The sequence below is a fragment of the Stigmatopora nigra genome, chromosome 15, assembly GCF_051989575.1.
Source record: "Stigmatopora nigra isolate UIUO_SnigA chromosome 15, RoL_Snig_1.1, whole genome shotgun sequence".
Classification (NCBI taxonomy): Eukaryota; Metazoa; Chordata; class Actinopteri; order Syngnathiformes; family Syngnathidae; genus Stigmatopora; species Stigmatopora nigra.
Window position 1 is genome coordinate 1,084,545 of NC_135522.1, and position 26,903 is coordinate 1,111,447.

At 38.0% G+C, this 26,903-nt stretch overlaps 2 protein-coding genes across 3 annotated transcripts; both read left to right on the forward strand.

The window, feature by feature from the left end:
* Window positions 1-1,514: 1,514 nt before the first annotated feature.
* On the forward strand, window positions 1,515-23,710 carry LOC144209144 (protein tweety homolog 2-like). 2 transcript variants are annotated; one of them, XM_077735383.1, is made up of 15 exons: window positions 1,515-1,635; window positions 1,743-1,941; window positions 4,223-4,398; window positions 7,658-7,769; window positions 12,377-12,597; window positions 13,879-13,974; window positions 15,695-15,767; window positions 16,754-16,823; window positions 17,041-17,096; window positions 18,288-18,380; window positions 18,517-18,609; window positions 20,141-20,283; window positions 20,346-20,531; window positions 20,708-20,786; window positions 22,942-23,710. In XM_077735383.1, exons 2-15 carry the CDS (start codon window positions 1,813-1,815, stop codon window positions 23,020-23,022), a joined length of 1,608 nt encoding a protein of 535 aa, XP_077591509.1. In that variant the 5' UTR covers window positions 1,515-1,635; window positions 1,743-1,812; the 3' UTR covers window positions 23,023-23,710. The 2 variants fall into 2 exon arrangements, with proteins under 2 accessions (XP_077591509.1, XP_077591510.1); XM_077735384.1 differs by having other exon boundaries at window positions 1,521-1,941.
* A 516-nt stretch (window positions 23,711-24,226) lies between these two features.
* LOC144208637 (charged multivesicular body protein 6-like) lies at window positions 24,227-26,757 on the forward strand. Its single transcript, XM_077734586.1, has 7 exons — window positions 24,227-24,437; window positions 24,878-24,987; window positions 25,255-25,342; window positions 25,419-25,505; window positions 25,961-26,026; window positions 26,122-26,202; window positions 26,558-26,757. The coding sequence occupies exons 1-7, from the start codon at window positions 24,372-24,374 to the stop codon at window positions 26,672-26,674; spliced, it is 615 nt and encodes a 204-aa protein (XP_077590712.1). The 5' UTR covers window positions 24,227-24,371; the 3' UTR covers window positions 26,675-26,757.
* Window positions 26,758-26,903: the final 146 nt, after the last annotated feature.

Here is a 26,903-nt window from a genome sequence, read left to right on the forward strand (position 1 = left end):
GGCGTCCCCTAACCCGAAGGATTCCGAGTCTGAGCACACGCCGCGGCTCGTCTGGCCGTGGAGGTGCATCAAAACACCCGCATAATTACACAAGTCGCCTGATACGGGGGATGCTCGGTGCCCCGTGTAGATAAACAACCCCCGCCGCCGTCTTCTAGGGGAGGGGGGATGAAATATACTCGGGGTTTTTTTGGGTAAGGGGGGTGTTGTTTTAATCTGCCGACTGCTCTCCGGGCTTGGCATCAGAATGCGGGTTTTGATAGTTGTGCAGGCTGCATGTAATTTTATGGAAATGGACTGTAAATGGAATTTTATAGTGGTGATGTATCAAATTTAAGCAGGGGACACAAGTACTGACAATCCGGGTGAATTTCAGCATTTTTTTTTTCCTAGGCGTCCAATGTGAAAGATTACAGAGAGATTTTTTTTTTTTTGGGAGAACTTGGGAACCGCATGTTAAACTTGTTTAATATTTACAGTTAAAATTCTCTATGTGGTCAGACTCAGTTAAGCTTGTGAGTTGGTGGCTTTAATCAAAACTAGTTTAAAAAAAAATGCCATTTTTTGTAGAAATGTGTGGGCTGGGTTATGCTTTTATCAGTTTAATTTTGGGACAAAAATGAAGATTAGAGGGAATAATGCCTTGACATAAATGAGGAAATGTGTAATAGAGGAAAAACAAAGGGTGTCCTTGGCTTTTAAATAAGTTTTTTTTTAGAATTCTTTAACCCTAGTTTTTGCTTATTAAATATTTGATTCATGTTTTGGGGCGTTTTTGTTAACATGTGCAATAACAAAGACTTTAAAATGATATCAGACTACATTTTGGATACAAATAAAAATGTCAGAAAATACTTAATACTGAAAATAAAATTTTGTAAGTAGAAGTGTACTTTATATGTAAATCCCGTGTGCCGGTGTGCCACTTTGCATTTGTAGTTTTTAATCACTTAATACAGGGAATTTCAATTAAAATAATGAATAAGGAAATCCATTTATTTTTTGGAGGATTTTTTCACTTCAATAGTTTTCATATTTCGAGTCACTTATTTGCATATCAAAAAAATCATAACCTGGAACTTTTGTAAATAGAGGCATTCATAATTAGAGGTATGACTGTATTATTTCTCACCTGCCTAGGCTCCGCCCACAAAAAACTGCAAATACAAGATAGTATCACAACCTGTCACTGGCCTAAAGTCATTTGGGATAGGGTTCAGCACCCCCGTGACCCTAGTGAGGTTCAAAAAAGGTTGTTTTGATATTAAATATAAATATTTTGCTTGATTTTTGTGATTTACTTGAAAGGTGTAAACAATAACATTTTTTAAAGATTCTAATTCTTCAATCTTCTTCAATGCTATTTATTTTTAATTAATTTTGACTTTGATACTATGCTAATGAGCTCATTGGAATTCAGCTCAGTGTACCTCGTCGTCCACAAGAGGTCAGACACAAGTCATAAATTCAAATGGGGCGTGAATACATCAACGTTTTTTAAGCCCATTGGAGTATTTTCAAGGAAATACTACAAGAGGGACGGCGTGTTTGTCATTGTGTGTCAAATGTCTCTCGATGGCCAAGCGTGACGTGACGTGGGCCTGACCGTCACGCCTTCCGCGTTAAGGCCAGCAGGTTGACTGGACGCCGTCGCTCTAGCCGCGAGTCTCGTGCCTCAGATCTCAGATCTCGCTTGGCAGATCTCGGTTCTCGAATCTCTGACATCCGACTCTTTTTTGCAGTTATTCCGAGGCACACTTGGACTTTCCTCAAGAGATTTTGGCCCGGCGGGGGTCCTGGTGCACCGTTGGGATGACCACCGCGAGGCTGGACTATGTGGCTCCGTGGTGGACCTACTGGCTGCACCATTTCCCCCATTATGACTTCTCCTTCAAGGCGGTGGACAGCACCTTTCGACCCGAGCAGGAGAACTACCAGCAGGTCAGTAAATGAGGCAATTCGACATTTATTTAGCTACTTTGTTTGTGTTTAACCTGTTTTTAAAAGTTTGGGAAGTTCTGGGAAGCTTCTCCTTAGACTCATTATTACTGAACTAATGAATGATAATATTTATTTAATCATTTAAAAGAAGCATGGAAACTTTAAAAACCTGAATTAGTTCACTTTATTTTCTCTTCCACTTTTTAGTATATTTTTTTATTCATGTGTGTAAATGTGTATATGTATGTGTGTGTGTGTGTGTGTATATATATATGAATATATATCTGTATATGTATGTATATATTTATATATATGTGTATATGTATGTATGTATATATGTATATAGATATATGTATATGTATGTATATATATATGTATATGTATGTATGTATATATATATATGTATATGTATGTATGTATATATATATATATATGTATATCTATGAATATATATGTATATGTATGTATGTATATGTATGAATGTATATATATATATATATATATATATATATATATATATATATATATATATATATATATATATATATATATATATATATATATATATATATATATATATATATATATATATATATATATATATATATATATATATATATATATATATATGTATATGTATATATATATATATATATATATATATAATGTGTGTATGTATATCTATGAATATATGTGTGTATATGTATGAATATGTGTGTATATATATAAGATGGCTTTATTTATTTGTATATATACACACATATATATGTACGTATGTAAATTTATGTGTGTATATAAAAATACACAGATTTGGATAGAAAGGATATTGCTGCAGTATGCATGCCAGGCCTGAAGAGGCACTGTAAGAAGTCAACAAAAGAGAACATGAAATGATAATCATAAATGAAGTTTGATGAGTTCTCTTGTTATTTGGGTCCTATCCTGTACTATCGTAACATCCCAAAAATACCGATCGTGATTGTATATGCAGAGTATGTGCATTATCAGTTTAATGCTAATGAGATTAGTGTTTTTTAGTTTTTAATTAGTCACATCATCGAGAGAGAGGACTTTCTACAAATCTAATTAACTACACACCAAAAAAGTTTTCATTTAATATTAAACCAGATGGCTGCTGAATACAAATTTTAATTGGCTCTGGTATGCATTTTGTATTTGTGTGAGTGTGTTTTTTTGTGTATTTATTTGTTCATTTTTGCCTCCGGTGATGTGAGTTGACTGGAGTTTTTGTCTTCTAAAGGGTACAAGACTTAAAAACATAGTTGCTGTTTGATTTCTTTATTTTTTTATTTATTTTTTGGTGTCAAGCCGTCATGTTAAGTGAACTTCAAACATTGCCGAATAATTTGTATGCCTTTACACAAACTCGACTGTCTTTTTAGCTTTGCAAAAAAATGGATGAGTTGGGAGGTGAGAGCTTTTCTCACAAGTGATGCTTGCATGCTTCAAAATAAAATCAGCTAAAAAAAACAGAAAAAAAATACAAACAAACTCTGTTGCTGTCTAAAAATAAGACTTCAGTTATTCCTTTATTTACTTCCATTCAAAGTACGTGTTTAGGGATGAATGGATTTTTTTTGCTGTTTCATGGTTATGCTTTTAAAGGAAAAATAAAACTTTTATATGTAAAAAAAATAATATTTTTTTAGTTGTGCTAAAAAATATCCATTGCAAATTAATAACTTTTTACTTTTACAGAAATTGAGCACTTTTTAAATGGTTTCCAGAATGTTTTGATTCTTGTTATGATTTTTCTGATTGTCATCAGTTTCTGTCTGTGTATTTAAACCCCGTGTTTTTCCTATGTGTGTATTATGTTATGATTCGCATTGGCTTGAGAGCAGAAAATAAGCCATAAAGGGAAGAATAACTTAAAATTTTAATGGAAAAAAATAAGTATAGTACCAAAAATAGAACTAAGAATTAAATACTTGTTTACTATGACTTTTTTCACCTTTTATGACAAGTTTAGTTTGTTTACTTCAACAGATTAGCATGAATTTCATAAGCAAAATTTCTTTCCAGCAATTCAAAGTCAACACAGCAGCCTTTCTTTTCTGCGTATGTTTTCTTTTTTTCTTTTTTTTCGTCCCCCAGGCTTTAAATGTGAAATCACAAGACCCGAATCCAAGCCGAGGTGTCACATGACGCCGGCCTCCCACCGTCCAAGTCCTAAACCTCCGCTTTTAACCCACCCAACTCGTGTTGACCTTATTGAAAGTGAACTTAAGTCTAATTGTTTGATTTCCTCTTTTGTCAGTCGGTGTTGGTCCTGGCCTGCGTGGGGGTGCTGGGGCTGAGCTTGAGCGTGTTGGTTCTCTCGCTCTTCTTGCTCTGCTTCTGTTGCTGTCCAAGGGATGTCGACCAGGAGAGTAAAAGACCCCAGAGGACACGATGCGCCACCTGGTCGGCCGTGGTCGCCGCTCTCGTCATATGGTTAGTGTGATCAAGCACCCCGATTTACTCATAATGTCCGCGAATTCCAGATTTTGTTTTTGCGCCTGATGCCTGTTCGTCAAAGTGAGCAGAAGCATACTGATTGGTTTATTCATTCATTTTCTGTATTGTGTATCCTCGCAAGGAAAGCATGGGGTGCTGGAGCCTATCACAGCTGACCCTAAATTGGTGGCCAGCCAATCACAGGGCACAAGGATGAAAAGGTCAACCATTCAAAGTTAGAGTGTAAAAACCAGATTGACTAGTATGCATGTTTTGGGGAGGTGGGAGGAAGCTGGAGTACCCAGAGAAAACCCATACAAGCCCAGGGGGAGTAAATGTACACTTTGGAGGAAGCCGGGGTACCTAGAGAAAACCCATGCAAGCCCAAGGAGAGAACATGTAAACTTGGGGCGAAGCTGGAGTACCCGGATAAAACCCATGCAAGCCCGGGTAAAAAAACATGCAAACTTGGGAAGAAGCTGGAGTACCCCGAAAAAACCCATGCAAGCATGAGGGAGAACATACTAACTTGAGAGGAAGCTGGAGTACCCAAAGAAAACCCATGCAAGCCCATGGAGAACATGCAAACTCCACCCGGGATCGAACCCTTGACCCCACAACCGTGAGGCTAACTATTCAGCCGCCGATTAGCAAGCTAAGCTAGTTGGTAAAACACTCTAAAATTGCCTAACCTTGGCTATGATTGGTTGTCCTTTGTCTCATTGTGCCCTGCCATTGGGCTTCAGAGGATAGTCTGAGATATCCTCCAGCACCCCCTGCGACCCTTGCAAGGATAAACCTAGCAGAAAATGAACAAATATATAAAGGACCTTTTCAAGTTTTCAAGTCAATCCGTCCGTCCAATATTCTTTGTTTTGATTCTCATTTTTTACTGGATCTTTTAGTTTTTTGTTGGATTATTTTAATGAAAACGGCTACTATAGTTAGTCTGTCACACCAGGTTATTTTGGCCGAGTGCACACCTTAAACCTGTGACTTGTAGGCGACTCTACGTGTCGGGCGGTAATTGAGTTAAGCCATTTTATGGTTATTCCGAGCGGCTCCCGTTTAATACACAAGTCCTTTTGTAACGTTAAGTGAGAGAGCGTGATGGCGTTTTAGTCCAGCGTTTTTTTTCCCTTTAAAGTAGCCTGCGTCTTAATTTATTTTTTTTTTTGCCGCGATACCATCAGACACTCTGCCCATGTCGTCCAATTAAATCGAGCCGTTTCAACCATGTTTTGGACGTGCGCAATAATACTTGAAATTAAAATCCTTCAATTGAGCGCTTGTATGGTTTCTCCTCTTAATGAGAAGGAGATGGTTTGTTGCCCTTATTTTTTCCTCTTTTTTAATTAAGTTTTGAGCTTTGATTAGTGCTTAATGGAAGTTGGGCCTGTTTCATTTTTTTATTCAACAAAGAAGCATTGAATAGGACATGGTTTGTTCCTTCATCTGGTCCCTTTTTTTAATTGAGTTTGAGGTTTTGATTCGTTTTAATGGAACGTGTGCTTGGTTCATATTTTTATTTATGTAAGGAACAAAGAAGGGTTGTCGTCTAATATGTTATGATCACATAACAAGAGGGTGTCGGACTCGGGTTGGTTCGCGGGCTAATTTAACGTAAACTTGATTTCACGGGGGCCATTTTAGATATAATATCTAATTTTTTTGTTATAAATGGATTAAATGAACTGGATTAAAAGACCTGAATATTAAATTTTTTTATAGATCTAAAACTATGTTTATTTTAGCATTTTTTAACTATATTTTTAGATTTTACAAAATGATTTTTTGACTAAAAACTGATAAAAAAATGATAAAAATATGACAATTATTAATTTAAAAGGGGGAATATCAGGGAATTTAATATACATCTATCATTTTTATTTTTATTTGATCCGAAAACACAAAGTCGGCACTTTCTTGGGCCGCATAAAATGATGCATCGGGCCAGATTTGGCCCCCGAACCGCCACTTTGACACATATCCTAACTTAATGCTAATTTAATGGAAAAAGCCATTGACTTTTTTAATGAATAATATCAACATGTTGTTACTATTATTATTTCTGTTCTGAGTATCATTTGACCCGCTTTGTTAAAAAAAATATTGCTTTATTTGCAATATTTAATCATTTTCAGAGGCCCTAAACTATGGGAAAACACAATTTGTGTTGACCAATCTTATTCCAGGTGTTTTGCTAACATATGAAGACCATAAAGCACAATAAGATATCATTTAAAGTTATCAAATCTGTCTTTATCAAAGTGAATGTACAACAGATACCCCGTTGCGCTCTAATCTGGCTATTAGCACGCCCTAAATGGAAGCATGTATTCGGGGGGGAGGCGCATTTTCAGATAAGTGACACACTTTTGCTCTCATTTTTAATCCCAAAAGCCGACGCCAACATATCGATGAAGATACTTTTTACAAAACCGAGAGCTCTCTTACGAGTTAATCCCAAAATGGGGTGCGAAAACACTGAAGTAGCTTTAGAAGGCGGAACTTGGAATACCTTCCAGGGTCACCTCGGGTCACTGGGAACAATAAGATTAGCGGCCAGTGACGCAAAAGGGCCCAAAATCCTACTGATAGCTTTCCAGTGACTGACTGATTGGACGGACAGTGATTGGTGATGTGAAGGTGTTTTTATTATTTTTTATCAAGAAAGCACCTCTCTAGATTATCAGGAAGCTTTTGTAACCCCTTTCCCACTTTGTAATCACGTCTGAGGAGGTTTTTGCTGATTATTTTGGGGTGTTGCTTCTGCTAAAACTGAAGTTCAAACCATTTTTATAAGGTGTCCTGTTACATATTTAAATTCATTCTAACTCAGACCTAAAAAAAATAATGGAGGTCCACCATAACGTTTGGTCGCCCAGACGTTTGGTCGCCCGGACGTTTGGTCGCCCGGGCGTTTGGTCGCCCGGATGTTTGGTCACCCGGGCGTTTGGTCGCCCGGATGTTTGGTCGCCCGGACGTTTGGTCGCCTGGATGTTTGGTCGCCCGGACGTTTGGTCGCCTGGATGTTTGGTCGCCCGGACGTTTGGTCGCCCGGATGTTTGTTCGCCCGGACGTTTGGTCGCACAGACGTTTGGTCGCCCGGGAGTTTGGTCGCCCGGATGTTTTGTCGCCCGGACGTTTGGTCGCACGGACGTTTGGTCGCCCGGACGTTTGGTAGCCCGGACGTTTGTGTCCGGTCACAGATTTTTCAAGACTCCTTCTGATGTATCTCTTGTCTTGTTCACAGTTCTGCGGTGGGAGTGGGTTTCTATGGCAACAGCGAAACCAACGACGGCATGTACCAGTTGACTTACTCCATCTCCAATGCCGATCGCACTTTGACCAGCATCAATAACCTGGTGAGTAATGACTTTCAGTCAATTAGGACTGTATCGCTAGTCCGTTTTCAATCACTTCTATTTTCGGGGTACTTACAGGTTACTTGTAAGCTAATATTTGAGATAACAATGGGATAAGTAAGTTGTAGTCAACTGGGATGCACATGCTAAACTTGTTAGCTTGGACTAATGGCCTCTTGCACATTGCCATTGATTTGAATGGGATTTATTCAGGCATACCGTTTTATTTCAAAATAAAACAAACATCTATCTTTTTTGGCGTCAGGGCAGCACAATCTGATCGTTTCTGAGCACCGAGTCAAAAACGTTGGAGTGCACCGCGGACGGGGGGTGTCGTAGGGGGCGCCGTGGGAGGTCTCGATCTGTTTTTTGGGGGGGGTTTGACTCGTGCTGGTGCCCCGATCCTGACCTGCATTTGTTTAAGATATTTTAGAGATTTTGTGGGGGAGGAGGAGGCGTTTTGGGATTTTTTTAAAGGATGCTGAGCCCCCCTGTGTAATTGGGTGTCCTCAAAAACACGAAAGACAGAAATTGGACTCATATTTTGGGGTCGTGAGCAATGGGAGGGTTTTTTTTGGTCTTTTTTAAATGATTTAAAAGCTCTGATAAATTAATTTGCCAGAATCCAATTTGACAATTTCAAAGCTTTCAATAAAATGAGTGCAAATGTTGAATTAAAGCGAATTGGAAGAAAGATGTCAATCGGAAAGCCGTCTGTTGTATTAAGATGAAAAAGACACAATTAGAGGAATCATGCAGAATCTTATGAGAAGAATTAGGTCGTCTTATTATCTTCATAATATCATTTTTTTTCCTCCTATCAGAAGCTTTTGATAGAATCACATGAGGGGGGCACAGAGGAAAAGATTAGTCAAAGATTAGATCAGTCCAACAGAACAATCCTCATGTATTCTTTCGTTTTTTTGAGAGAAAAGCGATTGATTATGATAAAGTTTCCAGCTGAACTTTGGACTTCTCTATTTAATATTTTAAAGAATATACTTTATATAACAGGACGGACAAATATTGTAAGCAATAAGGCTTAAAATACAATGTGTATACTGTAATACTAGGATACTAATATACTGCAAACCACTCATAAACACTATATATACGATATATACAGTCATATAAAACTCTTTGGGCCAACTACAGTAATCCCTCGAATATCACGGCTTCACTACATTGCGTTTTTTTTCTGGGGAATTTTTTTTGGTCATTATATATATAGATGTTTGTGTAAGTTCATAAAAATGTGAAAATCCACGCTAAAATTCGCAAGTAGAAGCCACTCCCCTTTCCTCTGCTTGCTACTAGACCATTTTAGATATGATATTTACATTTTTTTATTAATGGATTAAAAAAATGCATTAAAAACCGTGAATATTCGTTTTTTATAGATGTAAAACAATATTAACTTTAGCTTTTTTTTTTAGATATATTTTTCGATTCTACTTCTAATGATTTTTGGACTAAAAACGTAGAAAAAATGATTAAAAAAATGACATTTATTGATCTAAATAGGGGAAAATCAGGATTTTTTTATACATTTATACTCTTCATTTTAATTTGATCCTAAAACAGAAAGTCGCCACTCATGATTGACTTTCCCGGACCACACAAAATGATGCTGCGGCCCAGATTTAGCCCCCGGGCCGCCACTTTGTGGGTTAACAAAAGGTAAACGCCACCAAAAACGATGCAATTTCTCACCAGGCGCGTACCATGTCGGTATTTTTACGGCATTTGGCTTTAGTTGCCGGCTCCTCTCGACCTAAAATTGTCAGTCCCGCGTCGCCCGTCACAAAAGCGAAGCGATTATATTCCGAGAACTGTTTTATTTTTTTTCTTCTCCATTTTTATTTTGCTGTCGGGGGAGGAGTGTCTTTTATGTCTGTCTTTTAGCGCGTTGCCATTATGAGCGCTTAAGTGCAGTAGCAAAGTGGAGAGAGTATTAGATGCCATGCTTTCAATTTTTAACTGCTGTTCCACTTCCATATTGTTTTTTTTTTAAAGGTAAAGCTTTCTGCGGTTTCTTAGAAGGAAACGATTAAGCTTTTCAGGACTCTTTTCAAGCAATTGTGGTAAAGATACAGTAAATATTTCCTGGAAGTGACCACATAGCACCACTTTAACATTTTGGTTGCCAGACAAGTCTAAAAAAGATGTAATAATGTACATGCATATTCATTTAAATTGTTTTTTTTATTTTTATAAAATGCTGACTGTGTTTTAACAGGTTTAACAATTTGTTTTAATGTTATAAACAGATTTGATAGGTTTACCTCAGGCATATTTTTTATTGTACTTTGTTTTTGTAGTATTTTCTGGCTTATAACACAATGTTTTAATAGAATTAAGATATTATGACATAAGGGTAATCGTGTTAACTAAGGTGAGTTTGTTGGAAAAGTATAAAAATTAAATTTGGAGGGAGAAATAAATGTTTAAAATGCAATTCAAAATTAGCCCTAGGCTAGAAGGTTACATATTTACATATTTATATACATTTTCTTTAACATGAATTTGAATATGTTCATTAATATGTGCTGTCCCCTATTAAATAAATAAAAATAATAATAATTAAATAATGCAGTTTTAAAGTAGTGGCTATTTACCAAAAACGAAGACAAAATTATACTTTGTTTTGACAGTTTTATTTACGTGGAGATAAAATAGAAGAATACCCTTAAAAAATGGATTTAATGTCAATTGATATCAATTCCTAAATGAAGGGAGTACTTTGTTCCTTCAAAAATAAAATACTGCTCGTTTTAAGGTAGTGGCTATTTAACCCAAAAAAAATGATACTTTGTTTTGACAGTTTTATTTATGAGTAAATAAGAATAAATTAATAGCCTTAAAAAATATAGATTTAATGTCAATTGATATCAATTCCTAAATGAAGGAAGTATTTTGTTCCTTTAAAAATAAAATACTGCTCGTTTTTAAGGTAGTAGATATTTACCCCCCAAAAAATTATACTTTGTTTTGACAGTTTTATTTACGAGGCAATAAAAATAGAGTAATAGCCTTAAAAAATATAGATATAATGTCAATTGATATCAATTCCTAAATGACGGCAGCACTTTGTTCCTTTAAAAATAAAATACTGCTCTTTTTTAAGGTAGTAAATACAAGCCCCCCCCCCCCCCCCCCAAAAAAAAACCTGATACTTTGTTTTGACAGTTTTATTTACGAGTAAATAAAAATAGATTAATAGCCTTAAAAAATATAGATTTTATGTCAATTGATATCATTTCCTAAATAAAGGCAGCACTTTGTTCCTTTAAAAAATGAAATACTGCTCTCACTCCCACTTTTTAAAGTACTTGATTGTAGTTGTTCTTATTTTGTTTGTACTTTTCACATGGCCATCTCTGGTCCAGGACAATTGTGATGAAGTCGATACGGACCACCCGCCGAAAAAGTCCGTGTCACCCAATCGAGTCTACTGGCGTGCAGATAAGATTGGCCGAGATGAGGGGGTGGAGGCGGGGGGACGGCGCGAGTGGGGGGGTTCGGGAGCAGTTTACTGGCACGCCTGTCCGTCCCTGGAGGCAAAGTGGATGGAGGATGGGCTCGTATCTTTTTTTTTTTCTTCTCCGTCTCCCTCTCGCCGGCTAGAATGTAATCAACTCTCTGAGAAGTTGGAGTGCCAAAGAGAACGTTTATCTTGGGTGGTGGGGGGCCGGAGGGGTGGGTTTTTTTTTTTTATGGCGTGCCGATGAACAGTGGCGCTAGAGCGTGTTTTTCTGGGTGTCTCGGGTGTGAAAGTACAAGAGATAACAACATGGAGGAGTCTTGTAGATGGGAAAAACAACATCTGTTCAGATTTACTGGAGCTTTCCAGTAAAAAAAGGAACCGGACAAAAAAAAGCTTACTTGTGGGTACACAAGGAGGCTTAGTGGTTGACTGATACTGGATTTGGGGATTTTTGTGGGCTTAAAAATATCTTTGGACACTTTAAGTCACAATATTTTGGTCAATTTGGGGAGTTTAATGGTGAGACCATGTCATGTTGGGATTTAGAGGATGATAAATATCATAAGATTCATCTCAGGGGGGCTGAAGTGGATGAGTTGTTTGTGTGTCAGCGTCAATTGTTCTGGGATCGAGTTTTTTTATTCCAGGTTTGCATGCTCTATGGGTTTTTTTGCTGGGTATTTTGGTTTTCTCCTGCATCTCAAAAACAGGCAAGCTGGTTGAACATTCTAAATCAGGTGTGTCAAAGTGGCGGCCCGTGGGCCAAATCTGGCCCGCCGCATTATTTTTTGTGGCCCGGGAAAGTCAATCATGAGTGCCGACTTTCTGTTTTTGGATCAAATTAAAATGAAGAATATAGATGTATATTAAATGTATTGATTTCCCCCCTTTTAAATCAATAATTGTCATTTTTTTAATCATTTTTTCTGTGTTTAGTTCAAAAAATGATTTTGTAAAATTTAAAAAATACATTTAAAAAAACTCAAATAAACATTGTTTTAGATCTATAAAAACTGAATATTCAGGGCTTTTAATCCAGTTCTTTTAATCCATTTATTTAAAAAAAACATCTAAATATTATATCCAAAACTGTATTTGTTCCCTTTTGTGTTCCCCTCAGTCGGCGGGCTCTTTGGGAACGGCGGAAACGGGGGTGAAGCAGCACCTGGAGAGATTGGATGAGATCTTTGCCGCTCGGCCCGACTTCCTTCGAGCGCTGACCTTCATGGAGCTGATGGTGAACAACGTCATCCGGGAGTTGAGCGCTCTGCCCGACGTCAGCAAAAGCAACGTGGACTTGGGCGCCGCCGCCGACCAGGCCTCGTTTGTGGAGTATTACAGGTGAGTGTACCCGTTTAGCTCAAAGTATAACCCTATTTTTGCAGTTATTACCAAATATTTTATGTTATGTTACATGACGCAGATTACAACTAGGAACCGCAAAAAAACCTCAGGTTTTGTGCACAGAAACTTATGGCTTTGTAGTTTTTTTGTACTTTTTGTAGTATTTTGTATTTTTTGTAGTATTTTGTACTTTTTGTCGTATTTTGTACTTTTTGTAGTATTTTATACTTTTTGTAGTATTTTGTGGTATTTTCTACTTTTTGTAGGATTTTGTGGTATTTTCTACTTTTTGTAGTATTTTGTGGTATTTTCTACTTTTTGTAGTATTTTGTGGTATTTTCTACTTTTTGTAGTATTTTGTACTTTTTGTAGTATTTTGCAGTATTTTGTACTTTTTGTAGTATTTTGTAGTATTTTGTACTTTTTGTAGTATTTTGTAGTATTTTGTACTTTTTGTAGTATTTTGTAGTATTTTGTACTTTTTGCAGTTTTTTGTAGTAATTAGTAATATTTGTAAGCATTTTTAATTTTGAATTCTGATTATGGCTCTTAAGGAACTATAGATTTTTAAAAATTGATTTTTTTATGGCTCTCTCTACCAAAAAAAGGTCATGACCTTTGACCTAGAATATACTACTTAGTGTGTATGTATACAGCTTTTAAAAATGGCTAATCAAAGTATTTAAAGAAACATTATGGGCCAAGTAGTATTTTCAATTGGGTAGCAAAATATTATATTATAATATCACATTATTCCATTCATTCTCGCTTAATTTTCTCGTTTTTTGCGTAGCGATGTCACGGCGCCGTCGTCTTTATGCAGATGAAATATGTTTATATCCAATGTGAGTTCTTCTCTCTTACCCCAACGGCCTTAATCTAAAAATTTACGACAGCGGATACGCGGCAGCAGACGCCGCGTCTTCTAAAGCGTAAGGAATCGATATTTAGTTTTGTCGCCCGCGTCAGATTTACGCCGTCGGCCCGAGGACGCGCGCCCACTCGCGCACGCGGACACTCTTCCGAGCTCGGCGTGCCCCGCGAAGGACATTTTCAGGGCTTGAAAATTTAATGTCTATGGATTTGTGCTGTTGAATTATTGAGCCCGAAGGCCGCAAATTACAACGGCGAGCAGATGGGGCCGTAACTTAGGGAGGCCGGGAATCTGACGGATCCCACGGCCACCTCGGGACGGAAAACTCACATTGAAGCGGCGCACGCCCGAGGAGTTTTTCTGGTACGATATCAATGAGTGAGCAGTGTTTGGTCTCTCTTTAGATGGCTGACTTATCTACTCCTGCTGATCCTGGATCTGCTCATCTGCCTGGCTGCCTGCTTGGGGACGGCGAGGCAATCGCGATGGCTGCTCGTCACGTGAGTTTTTGATTAATTTTTGTGGTTTTTTTGGCTTTCTGTCTTTCTTTCTAGCAACAAAATGCATTCTGGCATGCGTAGGTTTTCTATGGGTACTCCAGTTTCCTCCCACATCCAAAAAATAAGCATGCTAAGCTAATTGAACAATCTAAATTGCCTAATCCTAGTTATGATGGGTTGTTGCTTGCCTCCTGAAGGCCTGTGATTGGCTGACCACCGATTCAGGGTACTCCTAGTTTAGCTCCAGCACCCCCTACGACCCTTATGACGATAAATGAGCCCGGAAATGAAAGAATTAGGGTGTTACGGGGAATATGGATTCCCTCAGACCTCCTACCACATTCGGCGCCGCCCATGGAAATTGAGACGCCGCTTCCTCTTCCTCCTCATCCTCCTCTTCATCATGGAAGCTGGCTAATGTCTATTGATCTGTTCCGGCACCGGATGAGCGTATACGTCACCCTTAACTAATTATGAAGTGCTCTCAGACTTCTTTATGGGCGCTTCTTTCAAGGAGTCATCGGAGAAGCCAAGGTTGCTATGGCCGCCTTTATGGATCCATTAGACGGGGCAGTCGCCTGTCCATAACGCGCCTAACGAACGGCCCAAAAAAAGCCGGCGGATGACAGTTAACACGCAAAGCCTAACGTGCTTTGTGGCCCATGTGATGGCCGTTTCTGTCAAGGACTGACCTTTTGATTTGACTTTCTGTTTCCCGGCTTTTATGGAGGCGAAACGTGCATTTTACAAGCGGGCAAATTTCTAGCGAGGTGGCGTGGTGGACCAGTGGCTGCCACATACGCCTCACAGAAGGCTCGATCCCGGAATCCGTCCTTCCCCTTTCTCCGGGTCTCCGGTAACCTCCCAAATCCCCCAAATCATGTTTGCTAGGTTAACTGGTTGAATGATACTCATTGATACTCATTGATACTCATTGATACTCATTGATACTCATTGATACTCATTGATACTCATTGATACTCATTGATACTCATTGATACTCATTGATACTCATTGATACTCATTGATACTCATTGATACTCATTGATACTCATTGATACTCATTGATACTCATTGATTCTCATTGATTCTCATTGATTCTCATTGATTCTCATTGATTCTCATAGATTCTCATAGATTCTCATTGAGTCTCATTGAGTCTCATTGATACTCATTGATACTCATTGATACTCATTGATACTCAATCTTTGATACTCTTTGATACTCTTTGATACTCTTTGATACTCTTTGATACTCTTTGATACTCTCTGATACTCTCTGATACTCTTTGATACTCTCTGATACTCTTTGATACTCTTTGATACTCATTGATACTCTTTGATACTCTTTGATACTCTTTGATACTCTTTGATACTCTTTGATACTCTTTGATACTCTTTGATACTCATTGATACTCATTGATATTCATAAATTATGAAATTTTTGTATTTTAAGAGGTAAAATGACTAAAAAATTACATTTTCATATATTTTGACTTTTAAATTATGAAAAAGGCTCCCAAGTCATAACATTTGAAAATCGGAATTGTTTATGGCCCTCTTTTTCAAAATGGTCCCTACCTCTGCTCTACCTTTTCACCCAGTCTGGTAGCTTGTCCCTATAATTGGAGCTACTGGGAGACCAAGTCTGGGGAATGGTCCGAGATCCGGCGTTATGGATTCTAGCTTACCCGATTTTTCTTTCTGTTTTTTGTACCCAGAATAATGGCCTTTGTGGCGTTATCTTTGATCCTGAGCTGGACTTCGCTGGGTGCCAGTTTGGCAACCGCCGTGGTGAGTTATCTTCTCTCCTCTCTTCATTTATTTCCCTTTCTTTCTCGTCGTTAAAGCTGATTATCAACTCAGCAGCCTTTCGGCATAATCGCCGTTGTAAACAACACGCCCTGCCGTTAATTACAGCTCCCCATATCTGCCTTTGTTGTTCTCCTGCCGGTAAATCCTCCTGCTTTCCTTAGCGCCGAGTGCACGCCGTTGAGTACGTCGGGGCTTAACGCCGTAATGGAGACGGCATTTGGTGCACAGTTGGGGGTACGTTGAGAACCCCTGCTTTACTCGTGGTATTCCCCGACTTGCCCGGATCTCCCGGAGGCATCGGGGAATCTACGGATTATCTGGCGGGATTAGACATCTGGACAGATGCAACTGAGCGGCGAATTAAAGCAGGGATGGCGGCGGAAATGTGGCCGAGGCGAATATCATCTGGTCAAAAATGGCTCTTTTTTGGGTACTTTTAGGACCTTTGAACTTGGAATTGAGCTCATTTTGACTTATTCCCATTTTATATTTCTTCAAATAATAGCATAGTAGAATAAGACACTTGATTGTTTAATTGCAAGACATATTTTTGATTGGATTTACATCAGATAACAACACAGGCTAGAGTCCTTTTTTTTCTGTTTATGTTTCATATGTACTGTTAACGGATGCACTTTTTTATATGTATCGTATCTTGTGTTGACCCCGCCCCCAGGCACATAAATTTTGAATAACAATTGCAAAATCAAACATCCATAAAATGCAAAATTGTGTCAATCACAGCTTTCATGGCTAAGAAAACATAACATGGCCTTTATAAGCCTAGCGGGCCGCCAGGCTGTTTTCGCCAATAGTACTCCAAAAAAAAAATAATAATAATTTATAGATATGTAAACATCCTGCCAGGTTTTGCAAGTTTTTAGGTGAAACTCTACATTGTAATTTATCAATACCAAACATAATTCTTTGTTTATTGACTGTTTTTTTAATGTGTTTTTATACAGGGAACCAGTGACTTCTGCGTATCTCCTGACAAGTTTATTGTCAACCAAACCAAAGATTTCCTCAGTGCAGGTAAAATCCCTTTAAAAAAAATTAAAAAACCCGAAAAAATGATCAGTTTCCAGAACCATCCTCTTTTATTCTGAAATACTATGCCCGAAAACTGGATTTTTTTGATTTTTTCGGCCAAAACTGCATTTTTTTTGCCCCTAAATGATTTCCCATGCCTGAAACAAGTATTAAATCTGAATATTGACTTGAAGTGTTGTTTTTTTTCTCCCCCCCGCAGATGTGGCCCACTATTATTTGTTCTGCAGTTCCAACCTACCCAACCCCTTCCAGCAGGTACAAATACTCACAAACACACAAAAACACACATACAAGTCGACACGGAAAACAAAGATGAGCTCTGTGTCCGCCTTATCGAGCGCATCGGGAAAATGCGCGCCGTCACGCGTGGAATTAGTTCAAGCGAGACGTTTCGCCTCCCTCGTTGCCTAATATTGCCTTCAGAGCACTCGGGGAAAAAAATATGCTTTATTCATACTCATCTTGCATAATGACGCTATGTTTATACAAACACACAAAAATGCATTGCAAGTGGACTTGATGTACAGATGGTTATTGTGAACATTTATTTATTTTCTGGACTGTTTTTTTCTTGGGTCACAGGGGGGTGCTGGAGCCTAGCCCAGTTGATTTTGGTGGCCAGCCAATTACAGCGCACGAGGAAATGGACGACCAATCAGAGCTAAGGGCAATTTAGAGTGTACAATAAGGCTAAAATGCCTTTTTTTGGAATGTGGGAGGAAACTGGAGTACCCAGATAAAACCAACATATCCCTGGCGACAATATGCAAACTCAATATAAGAGGCGAGACCTGGATTCGAACCCACGACCCCTAAACTGCGAGGCAGATGTGCTAACCTCTTGTCCACCGGGCTACTGTGAACTTATCAATACAATTTTGTGAAACAATGACACATCAAGCTGTGGTTCAGTGGATAAGTGGTTAGCACATCTGCCTCGCAGTTCTGGGGTTGTAGGTTCGAATCCATGTTGGTCTACTTTGCTTGTTCTACCTGGGGGTGCGTGTTTTTTAGGGGGGGGACTCTGGTTTCCTCCCACATTCCAAAATTGTGCATGCTAGGCTAATTGTATGCTAAATTGTATGCTAAATTGTATGCTAAATTGCATACTAACCCTAGCTATGATTGGTTGTCCTTTACCTCCTCGTGTCCTGCGATTGGCCGGCCACCATTTTATCTTACTCTGTCCCGATAAGCTCCATCACCCCCTGCGACCCTTGTGAGTAAAAAGCGGCTTTGATGATTTTTTTTCACCTCACGTTTGTTGTAGCCATTTAGGGATTAAGTGAGATTTGATGATAATCTGGTTTTCTGATCAACTATTGTTTGCCTGGCATTGTTATTAAGGAAGGAGGCGGAGTCATGTTTAAGCGCATTATTTTACTGTAGTTAAAGACTAAATGTTTATGGATACTGATTAACGGGGTCCTCTTTTTGTGGATGTAGTCTTTGACGACCTGTCAGCGATCCCTGACCACCATGCAGATCCAGGTCCAGGGTTTGCTGCAGTTTTCTGTGCCAGTCTTTCCCACCGCTGAGGTACACCAAAAAAATGTAGACTTGGTGATATAAAATGTCCAAAATGAGCCAAGTTGCCATCAATGTCAAACACGCTAATGGCACTAATGATCATGTGGAATCCATCTGACCTTTGACCTCATGTGTTTTGACCCAGAGAGACCTTTTAGGCATCCAGCGCCAGTTGAACACCAGCGAGTTTAATCTGCACCAGTTGACGGCCTTGCTGGATTGCCGCAGCCTGCACAAGGTCAGTTTTCAGTTTTTTTCTTCCATTCAAGTCAAGTTGGATTGGACGTCTGTTATCATTATCATCATCATCATCAACATCATCCAGATTTCCAAGTGCAAATTAATTTGACCTCTATAACTGTCAACAATAGGCTACAAAGATATTTGTTCATTTTTTCATACGGTGTGGAGACTATCGCTAAAATACATATACATGCACATAGTATACACAAATACATACATATACATACACATACACATCAATACATATACATATATACATAAATACATATACACATATATACATAAGTAAATATACACTTATATACTTAAGTACATATACACTTATATACTTAAGTACATATACACATATACATAAGTACATATACACATATATACATAAGTACATATACACATATACACAAATACATATACACATATGCACAAATACATGTACACAAATACATGTACACATATATACACACATATATGTACACAATATATATATATATATATATATATATATATATATATATATATATATATATATATATATATATATATATATATATATATATATATATATATATATATATACAACTATATGTACACATATATACACAAATACATATACACAAATACATGTACACAAATATATACACAACTATATGTACACATATATACACAAATACATGTACACATACATATACACATATATACAAATAAACACATACATATATACACATTTTTGGGGGGGGATATTTGTGGTTTTACCCTTTTTTACCATTTGTTTCAACATAATTAATTAATTCAATTGACTAGCTCCATTAGTGTTAAAGCCGAAAAGTCAAATATAGGTTGAACTTAAGCTTCCTCTGTGGGCCATATTCAATGACATTTTCATCACTTACCGTGGCCGGCCAGTAAAAACCATCTTCCCCAAAAAGGCTACATTTTGACTACACTTTTTAAAGCGTGGTACGCTGACAGTCATTGTGAACGGACGATTACGATTAAACAATGACGAAAAAACGCACGTCGTAATTTGTCCCAAAAGGAGAATGAAGTGCTGGATTAATAACAAGTCCCCGGTTGAATCCTATAAAAGTGTTGTCTCCACAATGCCATTGCAGAAAATGTTCAAATTACTGCTTTAATGATCTCATTTCACCACCCTTACAGCACTTTAAATCTCCCAAACTCGGGTGTTTAGTGTTGTTTTTACCTGAAAGTGAGCCAAGTGCAAAAGAACATAAATACTTTGCGCTTTACCGTACTTTTTCGTACCCGACCTCGTTCGCTTTGATTTATATTGATGATACTTTCCTCCTTTTGAAACAAAGTCAGTTAGAAAAAATACTTCTTTGTCCTTTTTTTTGGCTTGAAATATTTTTTAATCAATTTTTGCACGTCTTATCTGATGTTAGTCTTATCTGATTTGACACTGAGCGTTTTAACTGACATAATTCTCATTTTCTGCTCACGTGTGGTAATGTAAATTTAAAAAAAAAATGCATGAAATCAAATGACTTTGTTTTTTTTTTCGATAGGACTACCTGGACGCCTTAATGGGCGTGTGCTACGATGGCGTGGAAGGCCTCCTCTACCTAGCTTTATTCTCTTTACTAGCGGCGTGCTCGCTTTCCGCCATGTTGTGTCTGATTTTCCGAACGTGGACGCTCACGGCCGGCAGGTAGGCGTTCCCGTGACATGTCACATGACCTCACCGAGCCTTGATGGATTCGCTTCCCCCAGAGACAAAGAGTATGACGATATCGACGATGAGGACCCGTTCAACCCCGAACCACGCCGCCTGTCCTACAATGACAGGAGATCTAACGTCCATAGTTTTTGTAGCTACGCTAGCAGCGGTGGCAGCCAGGCTAGCATCCATCCTCCCCCCTCGGCCGCCGCTAGCGTCCTGCCAGCGCCGGAATACATGTAAGAACGCCGCCGTTCGTTTGGACGTTTGGTCCCCCGGACGTTTGGTCGCCGGACAAATATATACTGCAACAAAGTCACCCATTTTAGTGAGGTTCAAACCCGCTTTTGTACAGAATTTTTGGTATTTTTCGTTTTTGTAAAAATGTCATTGTTTGTGTCCCGTTGAATCCTAGGAATCAGTCCATGCTGTTCGGAGGGAGGCCGCAGTACGAAAATGTGCCATTAATAGGAAGAGGATCGCCACCCCCGTCGGTGCGTTGGCCCTACACGGCTCGAGTATCCCAAGTTTGACCACCGCAACCATCGCTCAATTCACACACAGCTAAAAAAAACATTCAAAAGCACAATCTGGCAACAACAGAGTAATGTGATTCTCGAAAGGTGTAATACTGCCCTCCGGTGGCCACAGACGGAACTCTCTTATTCAGCAATATACTTTAGCATTAAGAACTTACTTTACAAAAAAACATAGATATGAACAATTATTATCATGCATTTTTTTAAAATCATTTTTTAGATCATTCCGAGTTATTTTTTTAATAATAACAATTTTAATCAAACCTGGTGGTCACCCATGGGAAGTGCTATTCAAAAGTTAACCAGTAGGTTATTTTTGTTTACATCTCATACATAATAAATTAAAGTATAAATTAAAACCGCCTTAGGCCACTCCCCTTTCCGTACCAAACAAATTGGACGCCCACCGCCGTCCATGGCTACCAACAAACACAACTTCTGCCCCCTACAGGCTGTATACATCACAACACCAACAAATAAGTCTTAACATAAACGAGCACCAAATAAGACAAAAGCATCAAAAATGTAAAGCCAAACGGCCTCGTACGTCACAATATAAATGTTAATCCCGAGTCCGATTGTCAATAAGTGAGTCACGCGTCCCCGCAGTGGCGCTTAAATAATGAATGAGGCTGGTAAATTCAGAATTCAAACCCACACACACATGCATATACTTTAAAAATGGCCGCTCTCTTTTATAATGAAGCTTCTGTCGGACGGCGGGAGCGCATGACTACATTTGGGGAATTTCAATGACTGGGAAAAGGCAGACAATGTGGTCCGCTGTTTAAAAATGGACGCTCTGTGTCTCTGTGAGATACATTTCAACGTAGCCATTAAATGGCTACTCGTATTAGAATAATGGGCCTCGTGGTGGAATATCAATGGAAAACCGCCATTGGGTTATTTGCATTATTCGGTCTTGTAGTTTTGTTAAAGTTGAGGCAAGAAATGATAAAAAAATGTGTTTTTTATGTTTTATGTATGCTACAAATCTGGTTGTTAGTTGGGGAATGGATATCATGTTTTATAGGTTTTTGGGTCGATGAAAAGTAATGAGTTTTTTTGGTGGGGGGGAATTAGAAGTATTATATTTGGTTTGATGTAATGTAATGGGAAGGCATGGGTATTATATATAGTTGATATATATTTTAATATTGTGGGAAATTAATGGTGCTGGCAATGGTAATATAAATATTTTGGAAAATTTATGTAATGTGAAGAGGAAAGTAATTAGTTTGATTTTAAATTGGCTTGTAAAAAATGGTATGATGATAATATTGCATTTTTGAAGCGCCAAAAAGACAGAAAAATCAGATAAGATTTGACTTTGCATAACAACCAATTCAAAACAAATCATAAAACATTGACAAATATCAAAGTATACCTTAAATTGTGGCCAAATTTTCCAACCAAATTCCACTTGACATAAACATCAACATACTCAATTATTTCTCAATTTTGCTGCATTTTAGTGGCCTGCTTGTACACTGCTTTTTTCCCCTATTTTTCTGTTATTCAACCCAATCCTTTATTCATTTAACTTTTGCTTTCTGGACACCTTGTGTGCGTTCATCCCCCAATGCTTGCTTGCACTTTTCCCAACGCTTCGTCACGCCACCCATGTGAGTACGCTTTGCTAAAATGGCGACCAATCCCTTCTGCTCCCCCCCCCCTACTTTCCAACCCCTCTCCTAACCATATTTCCCTGCAACTGATGGCAATAGACGTCCAATCCATTTGAATTAGGAGGATTGGCCACCAACTAACAATGGGAGAAAGCCATTTTCCCCCATTTTTTACTATATTTAGGCCTTTTTAGCAGCCATTGACGGCACAGTCAACTAGGATAGGCTCCAGCACCCCCTGCGACACTTGTGAGGATACACAGTTGACAAAATGAATGAATACATTTGTTATTTAATTCACAAAATGACCATGGTAGGGTTCATTGGCCCCTCCCATGTACCGATTTGTCTTAGCCCCGCCCTGCAGAGGTCCATTGCCATCTAATTTCAGCCCTACCCTCTTTAGCCATAGCCACTTTTCCCCCCAAAAACGTCTTCCTTCTATTGAATGACGTATGTTGTGCTTTTTTTTCTCCTTACAGTACTCGCCCGGTATGAGGAGCACATATCTAACATTGACGGAAGCCCAAATCCGACATTTTGGCACGGACTTCCAAGTGTAAACCCAACGGCCAAATACGCAAAGTTGAAAAACTCTCTTTTTTAATGAGACCCATTGCTTTGTTTGTTACAGCTTTTTTTTTGCCCTTTTTGGGGAATCCTCGGGTTACTACGTCCTCCACTTACGTCCGCGCAATTTCACATTACGATTATGGGATTGCGGCATGAAACTAAAGCCGTAGTTTCTAGCTTTGGGTTGAAAATAAAGCTTTGTAAAGCATCTGTTTTTTAATGTTTTCCTTTTTTCGTAAGTATTTCTACATTGAAAGTGAAATCCGACTTGGGTGAAAATCAACGTAAGGAACAAAACTCTTAACTGGAAGACTCCCAGTATCTTGCATGAGTTCCATTGACCTAAAATGAATAGCTTGAACATGTTTTTTTGCTATATTCCCTCAAAATAGATCAACTACTAGAAGTTCTTAGACCTCCCAGACCACAACAATGAGTCCACATTCCCATCTTAACATGTTTGAGATGACACCATATTGAGGTGACCGTATCTATCCTGTTAAAAAAAATGGTTTACTGGTGTATTTGGCATGTGCAATATTACTACCATTGAACTGTAAAGCACAATGACTTGGGGATTTTGGATCCTAATTATGCAGAATGTTTTCTCAATGGGAACATGTCCATCAGTGTTTCATGCCTTTTTATTGTAGTTTAGTAAAATGTTTGCCAAAACTGCATGTTGTTTATTGTGTTTTTTGTATAAGGCGGTGGTGTCTAAACTTTTCTTCCTTTTTCAGAAATATCAAAGTGTTCAAGGGCCAATGTGAAATTCATCATACAAACTGATATTCTATGATAAACTGAAGATTATGTATTCATTTGGATAATAAATACTGGTAGAATAAACAAAACAATAGCCTGAAACCTATACATTTTGGAAATAATGTCAATTTTAAGTTAAGTAGTCGTAATAGTAGTACTGGCAGTCGTAGTAGTAGAAGTAGTAGAAGTAGTAGTAGTAGAAGGAGTAGTAGTGGTAGTAGTAGAAGTAGTAGTAGTAGAAGTAGTAGTAATAGAAGTAGTAGTAGTAGAAGTAGTAGTATATTAGTAAATCAAGTCCATATTTGTCATATCCTCTTTTTTATTGACTTCTAGCCAATAAAATAATAAATAATTGGCATTTTATGTTTATTTGCGAATTCGTTGTTAAAATAATTTACAATAATGGTGTTATGTCCTTTGTGTGTTTCCGTAGGGCAAAGCAACAATCCTGCTACCTAGCTAGCAAGCTGGGTTAGCTGCGTGTATACACGCTTTTATTATGACTTCATACCTCAAAACGGCTATTATTTTATTAGTCGAGGCGAGAATAATGCGGTGGGGATGTCTCTAAAGTATGGGAAACGTGTTTGGGGGAAAGAATCGACCCTCGCGTGTCACGGAACAAGACTTAGCCGTCTTGGTGAGCTCATCAAGCCGATTAGCAGCATGTAGCATTTTACAATATGTAGCACATATTCTTGTCCTATATGACAAAAATACTCCTATATGTATTTTTATACTTATATGATGCATTATATTAAAAGGAGGTTATAGGAGATGCAAAAAGTATATATACTGCTGTTTAAATGCTAATGTTTTGGAATAGGTGGGGATTTTAGGCTATAATATACTCCCAATTATTTTGCAACATGTCTACTGAGTTGACATAAATTTAATGAATCGAATTTAATTTAATCAATCAGGTTTCAACTCGTTTTATTTTTAGTGCGTGTGTTCCAAAGAAAAGTCGGTTTGTTTTAATATCTCAAAATGGGACATTCAAATGAGACTGTCTGGGCTTGTTTATTGTTATTATGTCAACATTGGATGTGATTTTAATTATTTTGTATTTTTTGGTAGCAATTGAAGCAACAAAGAGATAAACTGAAGCAGTACCAAAAAAGGATCACGCTCCAGCTGGACAAAGAAAGACTTCTGGCCAAGCAGCTGCTCAAAGATGGCAAAAAAGAGTAAATATTCATTCTTAATATCTTAGATATGCAACTGCACAAAGTCCATAAAATTGACTTTTTCTTCCATAGTAATAATTTAAAAACAAACAAACATTGAATTCACCAAAACTGTTTCATAACTATACATATATTTTCCCCAAAACAAAGTTTATGATATTTTTTAAGACATTTTTAGTCTACATTTAACTATGCATTTATAGTCATAAATTAATTTTACAGTCCGATGAGCCCCCAATTGATATATTTATGTATTTTTTTTTGCAGAAAGGCTGTGCTGCTCCTTAAGAAGAAACGCTATCAGAATCAATTGCTAGACAAGACTGAAAACCAGATTTCCAACCTGGAACGCATGGTATGACATTTTCAAAACACGCCGACTCGTATGTTGAAATTATGAATATCAATTTTAAGACGTTGTTTATGTGCAGGTGCAAGATATCGAGTTTATGCAAATTGAGATGAAAGTCATGGAAGGATTGAAAGCAGGCAATGACTGTCTGAAAAGTATGCACCAGGTAAAAAAAAAAAAAAAAACACACACACACGCGTCTTTCATATTTTATGATTATTAATGAGTCCAAAGCCGCGCTTTATGCTGATGACGCTGGTTTGTGTTGGCACTCCTTGTTTGGGGATTAAAGGATTACTAAAAACAGGCGACACACACACACCAATGAATAAAATGAGTCGTTTTATTTCTTGCAAAAATAAAAATCTTAAAAAAATATGCTGATTAAATTTTGTTAAATTAACATATCTATTTTGCTAGTCTTTTTTTATTGATTTCAGATATTTTTTATGTCATTAAAAGTCAGAATGATGTGTTTTTTGCAAGGATTTTTCGTATTATGGGTATTTTTTTAAAGGATATTTCATTTTTTTTGGTAGGTTGAAAGACTATGATTACATTTCCTGACATTTTTAAGTAAATGCCAGATTTTTAAATAATAAATCCTTGTTTTTGTTGCAGATTATGTCAATCGAAGATGTGGAGAAAATCCTTGAGGAAACCCACGAATCAATTGAATATCAAAAGGTAAAAAAAAAAAAAAACACTAAAATAATTACCGTAATTTCTACACTACACAAGTAGGATAATTTTGAGTGAAAATAAATGTGATCTTCGGGCAGCAAATCGACGAATTGCTGGCCGGCGCTTTGACACAGGAGGACGAAGACGCCATTTTGGCCGAGCTGGAAGACATCATCCAGGTATTATTATTTCCCATAATTCCCCATTTCCCATCAAATATAAATTGACTATCAGGTGATCGGGGATATCCCGACAGTTTAGGAAATCCCGGAACGCTTTGTACGACTCCGAGTGCGTACATCACAGCACACGTCAAACCTAAACCGTGCGCCAAAATGGAAATAAACGTTTTTTCCATCTCATCCAAATGGGACTTGACAACCGTTTTCTTCCATCTCATCCAAATGGGACTTGACAGCATGCTATTATTCCGTCTCGTTTTGACAGACGGCACAACTTTTGTCATTGTCACTCCGGGAAGACTCGTGCCTCATTTGCCTACTTTTGATTTTTTTCTCTCTTTTTGTAACACAGGGAGATGATGTTACGCTTCCAGACGTTCCCACGGAATCGCTCCCAGAAGTTCCAGAGGCGGCCGACCCAGAAGTGGCTACAAGACGGAAAATGAAGCGAGAGATGTTGTCAGCATAACCATTTGAATATCCTATTTCCATATTTCATCACGTGACTGACTTGTTTTCAAAGCTGACAATTAAAAGAGCTGCTTATTCCTACGACCTGTGTAACCTCTCGACACCACTAGAAGGCGCGCTTTACTCAATGAATACATTTCTACGTTTGTATAGTAATCGCTCTTCAAGGTACGACAAAAATGTAGGTAAAATATTAGGAAATTAATGTGAAATAGAGGATAGCAACT